The 12118-nt window shown below is 39.2% G+C and overlaps 1 protein-coding gene across 1 annotated transcript in view; it reads right to left on the bottom strand.

The window, feature by feature from the left end:
* DCTN6 (dynactin subunit 6) overlaps nucleotides 1–12118 on the bottom strand; it is a 63648-nt gene extending 51530 nt beyond the window's left edge. Inside the window, exon 1 of the mRNA XM_037831287.1 lies at nucleotides 12030–12118. Within this exon, the coding sequence (XP_037687215.1) occupies nucleotides 12030–12052 (23 nt within the window). The 5' untranslated portion in view covers nucleotides 12053–12118. The remainder of the gene's footprint in view (nucleotides 1–12029) is intronic.

The following is a 12118-nucleotide window of genomic DNA, read 5'->3' as shown; positions in this document are numbered from 1 at the left end:
ATTGCCAAGAGATGGAAACAACCCAAATGTCCTTCAACAGATGAGTGGATAAATAAAATGTGGTATATACACACGATGGAATACTACGCGGCAGTAAGAAGGAACGATCTCGTGAAACCTATGACAACATGGATGAACCTTGAAGACATAATGCTGAGCGAAATAAGCCAGGCACAAAAAGAGAAATATTATATGCTACCACTAATGTGAACTTTGAAAAATGTAAAACAAATGGCTTATAATGTAGAATGTAGGGGAACTAGCAATAGAGAGCAATTAAGGAAGGGGGAACAATAATCCAAGAACAGATAAGCTATTTAACGTTCTGGGGATGCCCAGGAATGACTATGGTCTGTGAATTTCTGATGAATATAGTAGGAGCAAGTTCACAGAAATGTTGCTATATTAGGTAACTTTCTTGGGGTAAAGTAGGAACATGTTGGAAGTTAAGCAGTTATCTTAGGTTAGTTGTCTTTTTCTTACTCCCTTGTTATGGTCTCTTTGAAATGTTCTTTTATTGTATGTTTGTTTTCTTTTTAACTTTTTTCTCATACAGTTGATTTAAAAAAGAAGGGAAAGTTAAAAAAAAAAAAAAAGAAAAGAAAAACAAGGAAAAAAAAAAGAAGTAGTGCCCCCTTGAGGAGTCTGTGGAGAATGCAGGGGTATTCGCCTACCCCACCTCCATGGTTGCTAAAATGACCACAGACATAGGGGACTGGAGGTTTGATGGGTTGAGCCCTCTACCACAGGTTTTACCCTTGGGAAGACGGTTGCTGCAAAGGACAGGCTAGGCCTCCCTATGGTTGTGCCTAAGAGCCTCCTCCCGAATGCCTCTTTGTTGGTCAGATGTGGCCCTCTCTCTCTGGCTAAGCCAACTTGAAAGGTGAAATCACTGCCCTCCCCACTACGTGGGATCAGACACCCAGGGGAGTGAATCTCCCTGGCAACGTGGAATATGACTCCCGGGGAGGAATGCAGACCTGGCATCGTGGGACGGAGAACATCTTCTTGACCAAAAGGGGGATGTGAAAGGAAATGAAATAAGCTTCAGTAGCAGAGAGATTCCAAAAGGAGCCGAGAGGTCACTCTGGTGGGCACTCTTACGCACACTTTAGACAACCCTTTTTAGGTTCTAAAGAATTGGGGTAGCTGGTGGTGGATACCTGAAACTATCAAACTACAACCCAGAACCCATGAATCTCGAAGACAGTTGTATAAAAATGTAGCTTATGAGGGGTGACAATGGGATTGGGAAAGCCATAAGGACCACACTCCACTTTGTCCAGTTGATGGATGGATGAGTAGAAAAATAGGGGAAGGAAACAAACAAACAGACAAAGGTACCCAGTGTTCTTTTTTACTTCAATTGCTCTTTTTCACTCTAATTATTATTCTTGTTATTTTTGTGTGTGTGCTAATGAAGGTGTCAGGGATTGATTTTGGTGATGAATGTACAACTATGTAATGGTACTGTGAACAATCGAAAGTACGATTTGTTTTGTATGACTGCGTGGTATATGAATATATCTCAATAAAATGAAGATAAAAAAATAAAATAAAATAATAGGCATATAGGGAAAAAATATATACCTATTGCAAACTATATACTACATTTAGTAGTATTTTAACATTCTTTCATCAACAGTAACAAATGTACTATACCAAAACTATGAATGAATAATGGAGGGGGAGGGGCGTGGTTAGGGGAACAGGAGGATGTAAGTTTCCAATTTTTTGTCTTTGTTTCTTTCCTGGAGTAGTGAAAATGTACTAAAAATTGAAAAAAAAAAACAATTGTGTTGATGGATGCACAGCTGTATGGTGGTACCATGGGCAATTGATTGTACACTTTGGATCTTTGGATAGTTGTATGGTATCTGAACAATCTCAATAAAAAAAATTTTAATTAAAAAAAACAAAATTAAAAATTCATTAGAATGAATGAGGTTAAAGATAAGAGCTCTTCCAGAAGGTAGAAGAAAATATAAAAAGATAGAAAATAGGAGAATAGGAGAGAAAAGGCAAAAATTAGTGATCAATAGATGAGGTCCAAAGTCCAAATAAAAGAAATATCAGAAAGAGAAAAGAGAAAAATTGGGCAGGCACAAAATGGCAGAGTAGGAAGTTTTATAAATTGTTCCCTCCACTAGAAAAATGAAAGAGTCGGAAAAGGAGACTGGAATGAACTAGGTGGTAACCCTGGAACCAAAATGGACGTTTAGAACAACCAGAGGAAGCTGCCAAGATTGAGCTTTTATAAGTGAAAACACATACCAGTGTCCAGTCCCCAAAGTTCAATCCTACAGTAGCAGCTGTGGAAATGGCAAAACGTCCTGGTTTCAGGGAGCAGCGGCTGGGGCCAGGGCTGGCAGGGGAGGTTTCCTCCTCTAAAAGTTGGGGTTGAGGGCCGAGGTCAGTCTGGGCGATCCCTGTAGGACTAGTGCAGAAGCCGGCCTCAGTTTTGGCTCTCTGGGCAGCAGTACTTCCAGCCTCCCACCAGTATCCACCTGGACATAAAGAGTGACTGCACCTTCTTTGGCTGTTCTCCCTCCCACCCCACTTCTGTATGGGGATATTGTCTGGTCTGACAGATCCCTGAGGACCAGCATAGACTCTGGCCTTGGTTTTGGCCCTCTCGGCAGCAGAGGCTTCTGGCCTCACACCAGCATATATCAGGACTTAAAGACTCAGGGCTCTTTTTCATCGGTTGGGTTTCTTCTTTCTCTTCCTTGTGTTGTTTAGTCTGCTGGAACCCGGAGGGCCGAGTGCAGACGCCAGCCTCAGTTTCATCAGAAGCAGTGTCTTCGGGCTGTACACTAGCATTTACAGGGACATAAAAAGCCAGTGCACCTCTTCCTTTGTTTTTTGGTTGGTTGGTTCTTTCCTTTCTCTGTTTTATGTTTTTGAGTCTGGTGGGATCACTGAAAGATGAGCAGGGATGACGGCCTAGGTTTTAGCCTCAAAAACAGCAACTTCTGGTTTCCCAATAGCATATAACAGGAGCCTTAGAGAGGTAGTGCACTTCATTATTTTTTTTCCTTGTTATTTTGTTGGTGTTTTGTCTGTTTGTTAGTATTTTTTTCCCTCTTTCCTTTTTCTTACTTTCTTTTTTCCTACTTGTTCTTAGTCTAGCAGACTGAATAGTGGGAAACTAGATTTCCATAGTGACCACAACATGATACTTAGAATGCTCAGTTCTCAACAAAAAATTGCAGAACATTCAGGGAGACAGGAAAGTATGGCCCAGTCACAGAAAAAAAGAATTCAACAAAAATATTCAGGAGGAAGCACAGTCTCTGGAATTACTAACAAAGATCTTAGAACAACTCTCATAAATAGGATCAATGAACTAAAGGGATGAACATGGATAAAGGACCAAAGGAAATCAAGAAAACAACATATGAACAAAATTAGAATTTCAATAATGAGATAGAAATTATAAAGAAGAACCAAATGGAAATTCTGGAACTCAAAAGTACAATAACCGAAATGAAAATTTGAATACATCTAACAGCAGAATGCCAAAATATATGAAGCAAACATTGACAGAATTGAAGGAAGAAAACAGATAGCTCTACAATTATAGTTGGAGATTTCAATACACCACTTTCGATACTGGATATTACATTTAAAGAGAAGAGCAATAGGAAGAAAGGACCAGAACAACACTATAAACCATTTAGATCAAACTGACATTTATGGAACACTTCACTCAATAACAGCACAATACATGTTCTTTTCAACGGCAAAAGGATCACTCTCTAGAACAGACCATATGTTGGTGCATAAGACAAGATTCAAGATATTTAAAAATATTGAAATCATAAAAAGTAAATTCTCTGACCACAACAGAATGAGGATAAAAATCAGTAACAGAAAGAAAACTGGAAAATTTACAAATATGTGGAAATTAAACAGCTCACTCTTAACCAATCAATGGTAAAAAGAAGAAATTAAAAGGGAAATTAGAAATTACATAGACAAATGAAATCAAAGATACAACATACCAAAACTCACAAGATGCAGTGAAGACAGTGCTCAGAGGGAAATTTATAGCTATGAACGCCTATATTAAAAAAGAAGAAAGATCTCAAATCAATAACCTAACTTTACGACTTGAGGAACTGGGAAAACAAGAGCAAAGTAAACCCAAAGTTTGCAGAAGAAAGGAAATAATAAAGATTAGAGTGGAGATAAATGAAATTAAGAATACAAAAACAACTGAGAGAATAAACAAGATAAAAGTTGGTTCTTTGAAAAAATCAATATTAACTGACAAACCTTTAGCTAGAATGACAAAGAAAAAAAGAGAAAAGATGAAAATAACAAAAATCATAAAGGAAAATGTTGATATTACTATAGATTTCACAGAAATTAAACATATTACATGAGAATATTATGAAAAATTATACACTATCAAATTAGATAATCTAAAAGAAATGGAAAAATTTGTAGAAATACATCAATTACTGAAATCAACTCAAGAAGAAATAGAAAACATCAACAAATCTATAACAAGTACAGACATTGAATCAGTAATCAAAAACCTTCCACCATAGAGACCCAGAAGAAGATGGTGGCATAGAGAGGAGAGGAAGTTCGTTAGTCTCCCTGGAACAACTAATAAACAACCAGGAACAACTAGCAAATAATCCGGAATAACTGCTGGGGGACAACCGTGACTGTCTACACATCTTATATCAACTTGGATTGGGAGGAATGCCTGATATTGCAGCATAAAATCTGTAAGTAAAAACTGCGGATCCAAGCTGGGAGCCCCCTCCCCCCACAGCAGCCCAAACTGCAAAACCGCCCTGTAGTAGAAAGCAGCACTCTATGAACAAGAAAAAATACCAGTCCAGCTCCAATTGGGGTTTTAATTAACAAATGTGGACTACTCAATACAAGCTACAAACCCCCAACAAGCAGACAGAGGCTTTTAGTGATGATTGACCTAAAGAGCTGGAAGACTTCCCTGTCCTGGGAGGGAAAGCCCAGAGGACCAGGTGTTATCTCTGGCCAACAGGTGAAGCTGGGAGAGAGGGGGTGTGGACTGGCCCTGAAAGGGGGCTTTCTGTCCCTTTTTCTCTCTCTCAACCTGAGTAGCTCAGTGGAGAAAGCCTCAGCCATTTTCAGTTTGCAGCGCTTTGACCCAGACAAGGATGGAGATAGCAGAGTCAGAGAGACAAAGAACCTATTTAAATGCAGATGATAACTCCTCCCTAGGGGGTGTATCTTCCCTAAGAGGAATGAGGTGGTGCTCAGTTCTACTACCTGCTTCCCATTCAGAAACAGACCCCAGAGCCCAGGGGAAAACAGTCAAAACAAAAGCTAAGCAGGCCACACCTCCCTACACCAGTCAGGAGTGAAAGGCTGACAGGCGCCACCTGCTGGGCAGGTTAGGAAAAGCACAGAGGCTGGAGGCCTCACAGGGTGTGTCAATCTTCTAAGACAAACCCTCAGGGAAACCTGATACTGAATATTGCCCCCTTCTGAGACCTGAGCCCATTCTGGTCTGGGAAAACCTGATTGTGGTAACCAAGGAAACCAGATGCCTAGATAACAGAAAACTATGACCTACACTAAGAAAAAGAAGTTATGGCCCAGTCAAAGAAACAAACTTACATTTCAACTGAGATACAGGAATTGAAACAACTAATGCTAAATCAATTCACAAAGTTTAGGGAAGACATGGCAGAAGATATGAAGTGTATAATGAAAACACTGGGTGAACATATGGTAGAAATTGAAAGTTCGAAAAAACAACTGGCAGAATCTATGGAAATGAAAGACACAACACAAGAGATGAAAGACACAATGGAGACATACAACAGCAGATCTCAAGAGGCAAAAGAAAACACTCAGGAACTGGAGAACAAGACACCTGAAAGCCTATACACAAAAGAACAGATAGGGAAAAGAATGGAAAAACATGAACAACATCTCAGGGAAATGAATGACAACACGAAACACAGAATGTACGTGTCACGGGTGTCCCAGAAAGAGAAGAGAAGGGAAAAGGGGCAGAAGCAATAATAGAGGAAATAATCAATGAGAATTTTCAATCCCTTATGAAAGACATAAAATTACAGATTCAAGAAGAGCAGCGTACCCCAAACAGAATAGATCTGAATAGGCCTACCCCAAGGCACTCAATAATCAGATTATCAAACATCAAAGACAAGGAAAGAATCCTGAAAGCAGCAAGAGAAAAGTGACCCATCACATACAAAGGATGCTCAATAAGACTATATGCAGATTTCTCAGTAGAAACCATGGAGGCAAGAAGGAAGTGGTGTGATATACTTTAAGATACTGAAAGAGAAAAACCGCCAACCAAGAATCCTATATCCAGCAAGACTGCCCTTCAAATATGAGGGAGTGCTTAAAATATTCTCTGACAAACAGACAATGACAGAGTTTGTGACGAAGATATCTGCTCTATAGGAAATACTAAAGGGAGCACTACAGACAGATAGGACAAGACAGGAGTGAGAGGTCTGGAAAACAATTTTGGGTGATGGTAGCACAGCAATGTAAGTACACTGAACAAAGATGACTGTGAATATGGCTGAAAGAGGAAGGTTAGGAGCATGTGGGACACCAGAAGGAAAGAGGAAAGATAAAGACCGGGACTGTATAACTCAGTGAAACCTAGGGTGCTCAACAATTGTGATAAAATGTACAAATATGTTTTTACATGAGGTAGAACAAATGAATGTCAACCTTGCAAGGTGTTAAAATAGGGTGGTATTGGGGGGAAAATACAATCAATGCAAACTAGAGACTCTAACAGAAACATTGCATTATGCTTCCTTTAATGTAACAAAGGCAATATACCAAAGCTAAATGCATATAAGAGGTGGACATGAGGGAGGGGTATGGGACTCTTGGCATGGTGATGTTATCTGACTCTTTATTCTACCTTAGATTAACGCTATCTTTCATTTGTTATTTCCCAGCTGTCATATGTTGGTTTTTTTTTTCCTCTTTTTTTTCTTTTTCTCTTGTCTCTCTACCTTCTTTGACTCTTCCCCCTTCTTTGTGGAAGAAATGGAGATGTCCTTATATAGATAGTGGTGATGGTGGTGAATACATAAATATGTGACTATACAGGGAACTGTCTGTTGCTTACTTAGGATGGACTGTATGTTGTGTGAATGAAACCGTCTTAAAAAAAATGGGTTGGTGAAGAAACCTTGAGAGCACTATATTGAGTGAAATAAGACAGACAGATAAGGACAAATATTGCAGGGTCTCATTGATATGAACTAATTATAATATGTAAACTCATAGATGTGAAATATAAGTTACCAGAATATAGAACAAGGCTAAACAATGGGAAGCGGCTGCTTATTATGGGCAGAATGTTCAACTAGGTTGAACTTAAATGTTTGGAAATGGACAGAGGTAACGGTAGCACATTGTGACAATAACTGACAGTGTTGAATGGTGCGTGAATGTGGTAGAAAAGGGAAGCTCAGAGCCATGTGTGTCATCAAAGGAAAGTTGGAGGTTAAAAGATGGGAATGTATAAAACAGTGAATCTTGTGGTGGGCAATGTCTGTGATAAACTGTACAAATATTAGAAATCTCTTTCATGAACTAGAACAAATGTATGACACTATAATTAGAAGTTAATAATAGAGGGGCATATAGGGAAAAACATATACCTATTGCAACCATATACTACACAGTTAGTAGTATTTTAACATTCTTTCATCAACAGTAACAAATGTACTATACCAATATTATGAGTCAATAATGGAGGGGGGATAGATAGGGGTATGGGAGGATTTGAGTTTCCTTTTTTTGTCTTTCTTTTCTGGAGCAATGAAAATGTTCTAAAAATTGGAAAAAAAAATTGTGTTGATGGATGCACAGCTGTATTATGGTACCGTGGGCAACTGATTATACACTTTGGATCTCTGGATAATCATATGGTATGTGAACAATCTCAATTAAAAAACAAAAAACAAAAAACGTTCCACCATAGAAAAGTACAGGACCACATGGCTTCACTGGTGAATTCTACTAAACATTTAAGAAGAATTAATACCAATCCTTCTCAAACTCTTCTAAATAATTCAACACCAGGGAACACTTTCTAATACATTCTATGAAGCCAGCATTACTCTAATACTAAAGTCTGGTAAAAACAACACAAGAAAATAAAATGGATTTTTATTTTTCCTTAGGCTGTACAATGTTCAACAAAAGAGTACAGGACAAAGAAAGAGGAAATGATGGCCCACACAAAGGAAGAGGATAAAAATGCAGAAAACACCAATGAAAAATACAAGAATGTGGACATATCGAACAAAGCCTTTAAACAAATTATCTTTAAAAATGCTCAAGGATATGAGAAGTTCAGAGAAAGAACTAAAGGATACCAGGAAAACACCGAATGAACAATATGAGAATCTAAGTAAAGAAACAAAAATTTTAAAAGGAACCAAACTGAACTTCTGTGGTTGAAGACCACAATAAATGAAATGAAAAATGCCCAGGAGGGTCTCGAGCAGTTTGGAGTTGGCAGAAGAAAGAATCAGCAAACTTGGACACAAGACATTTGAAATGAGTCAAGCTGAGAAGCAGAAAGAAAAAAGAAATATTAAAAATGAAAACGGCCTAAGATAGCTATGGGACACACTCAGACACATCAATATACATGTTATGGGAGTCCCAGAAGGAGAAGAAAGCAGAAGGAACAGTCAAAGAAATGACAGAGAATTTCCCAGACTTAGCAAAAGACATGAATATGTACATCCAAGAAGCTTAGAGAATACCAAACAGGAAAAACATGAAGAAAAATACACCCCGTCATATACCGATTACATGATCACATGCAAAGGACAAGAAGAAAGTTCTGAAAACTGCAAGAAAAAAAGCAAAGTGCTATGTATACAGGAGACCTGTACCAGTTTGTATATATTATGTCCCCAAAAAAGCCATGTTCTTTGATACTGTCTTGTGTGTTTGATACATTTGTGTGGACAGATGTATTAGTGTTGATTAGATTGTAATTCTTTGACTGTTTCCATGGAGATGCAACCCACCCAACTGTAGGTAATAACTCTGATTGGATAATTTCCATGGAAGTGTGGTCCCACCCATTCAGCTTGGGCCTTGATTAGTTTACTAGAGCACTATATAAGCTCAGACCGAAGGAGCAAACTTGCTACAGCCAAGAGGGACACTTTGAAGAATGCACAGGAGCTGAGAGAGGAGCTGCAGATGAGAGACAGTTTGAAGATGGTTGCTGAAAGCAGACTTTTGCTCCGGAGAAGCTAAGAGAGGACAAAACGCTCCAAGAGCAACATTTTGGAGAATGCCATTTTGAAACGCAACCTGGGAGCAAGAAGATGCCAGCCACGTGCCTTCCCAGCTAACAGAGGTCTTCCAGATGCGAATGGCCTTTCTCCAGTGAAGGTACCCTTTGTTTATGCCTTACCTTGGACACTTTATGGCCTTAAGACTGTAACTTTGTAACTAAGTAAACCCCCTTTTTAAAAGCCAATCCATTTCTGGTGCTCTGCAAAAGGGAAGCATTAGCAAACCAGAACAAGTCCCAATTAGATTGAGTGCTGATTTCTTATCGGAAACCATGGAGGCAAGAAGGCAGTGGGTAGAAATAACTTTAAAGTGCTGAAGGAAAACTGCCAGTCAAGAATTTTATATCTGGTGAGAATCTTTCAAAAATGAGGGAGATGATTGCACAACTAGGTGATGACACTGTAAGACATTGATTACATACTTTGGATGGATTATATGGCTTGTGAATATATCTCAATAAAAATTGCAGTTAAAAAAATGAATGTGAGATTAAGACATTCTCAGATAAACAAAAGCTGAGGGAGTACATCACCACTAGACCAGCCCTACAAGCAATACTAAAGGCAGTTCTTCAGATTGAAAGGAAAGGACACTAGACAGTGATTCAATGCAGCATGAAGAAATAAAGAACTGCAATAAAGATAACCCTTTGGGTAATTATAAAGCCCTACTATTGTATTGTTTGGTATGTAATTCTACTTGTTACTTCCTACAGGTGCTCAAATGCAAGTGCAAAGGATAAATCTAGGTTTTTAGACATACAGTGTACAAAGATGTAAGTGGTCACAAGTAAAAAAAATACGGTGGGGGACAGAGGGGTATAGGAAAAGTATATGTGCATGCTATTGAAGTTAAGTTGGTATCAAACCAAATATGATTGTTATATGCTTAGGATGTTAAATTTTAAGAAGGAAAATAGATGAAAACATGTCCAAATAGAAGTGAGAAGGCACTCAATATGGTACAACACAAAAAAGCAAATAAAAATAAAAGTAGGCTTTAACAGAAGAGAGGAACAAAACTTACACGACTTACGCTAGATAGCAAAGTTGCAGAAGTCCTGTATTATCATAGTGACTAAATGAAAATGGATTAAACTCTCCAGTGAAAAGGCAGAGATTGGCAGAAGGGATAAAAAAGCATGACCCAACTACATGCTGTCTGTAAGAGATTCACCTTAAAATCAAAGGAACAAGTAGGTTGAGGGTGAAAGGATGGAAAAAAAATATACCATGCAAGTAGTAACCAAAAAAAGAGCTGGGGTAGCTACACTAGTATCAGATAAAATAGACTTTAAGTCAAAAGCAGTTATGAGGGACAAAGATGGTCGTTCTATACTTATAAATGGGGACAATTCAACAGGAAGATTATAAATTATACAATTATTTATGAGATTATAAACTAAACAAGTATAAATATATATCATCTAACAGCAGAGCCCCAAAATATATGAAGCAAATAATGACAGGTTTTAAGGGAGAAACTGACAGTTCTACATTAATAGTAGTAGACTTTAACATATCACTCTCAAGAATGGACAGAATTTCTAGTCAGAAGATCAGTGAGGAAGTGCAGGACTTGAATGATATTCTAAACCAACTAGACCTAATAGACACATCTAGAACACTGCACCCAATGAGAACAGAATACACATTTTTCTCTAGTACCCATGGATCACTCTTCAAGATAGACCGTATGTTGTGTTACAAAACAAGTGTCAAAAGAATTAAAAAAAAAATACTCAAATCATTCAATGTTTATTCTCTGACCACAACAAAATGAAGCTGGAAATCAGTAACAGAGGGAGAAATGGAAAATTCACAAAGGCTTGGCCTTATGCCTATTGAAACACCAAGTCATTAATACCTTCATCTCCATTCACGACTATGTCCTGCACATAATATTTATAGGTCTGTTCCTCTTTAGTTTATGGGAAAAAAAGATTTCAGATTACCTGCTTAAATAGAATAAAACACCATCTTTAATTTATGACACCAGAAACCATGTCGGTTTTCTTTTTCAAAACTAGTCAGCAGAGGGTGGTCAACACAGTTGCTTTCGGAAATGGTTTTACACATGCATTTCTCTCATCCAAGTCATTTCTTTTCACTAACAGCACTCAACAGTGGAGACTGCTGGAGAAGAAGTCCTATTACAACCCACACATTTTTACAGAGGAGCATGTCCAGGAGGGGCAGAATATCTGAGACAATTCTAGACAAGCAACCGTGCATCAGTCGCAGCGTTTACACACACACGCCGGACAGGAAGGGACCAGGCCGTAGCCAGCACTAGCGTGGGTGTCTCGGAACACACAGCAGAGAAAACAACTACCAGACATTAATGTACAGCAGGAACTGGGCGCGGCCACCGGCTCTCGAGCAGCGGGCGAGATTCTCCCCGCGTAGGCCCACCCGGAGACCCTTTCCACGCCTGCGTATTGCAGGGGAGAGTCGGGTAGGTGGGAACGAGTGGGAACCACAAAAGCCTTCCTTCCGGCGCGGATGCCGCGTCCCTTCACAGCACCGTCTACCCTCTTGTCCTCCCTCAGCGCACGTCAGGTCTGGGCAGTAGGGACCATCGGGCCGAACGCCCGGAATAAGACAGCACTCAGTCCCCACCATTAGCGACCAGAAGCAAGTTCCACCCCTGAGGATAGTTGAGAACCGGCTTTTCTAAAGCAGCTGACCCACCTTTTTTGAGTCTTCTCCGCCATGGTACGGCCCCGGTCTCCAATAAGAGCAGAGATCGATTTAACGGCCTGGTTAGAGCGATGATCTCT

The sequence above is a fragment of the Choloepus didactylus genome, chromosome 3, assembly GCF_015220235.1.
Source record: "Choloepus didactylus isolate mChoDid1 chromosome 3, mChoDid1.pri, whole genome shotgun sequence".
NCBI classification, from domain to species: Eukaryota; Metazoa; Chordata; class Mammalia; order Pilosa; family Megalonychidae; genus Choloepus; species Choloepus didactylus.
Note: the sequence above shows the minus strand (reverse complement) of the source record. Positions and strands in the feature narration are given on the sequence as shown.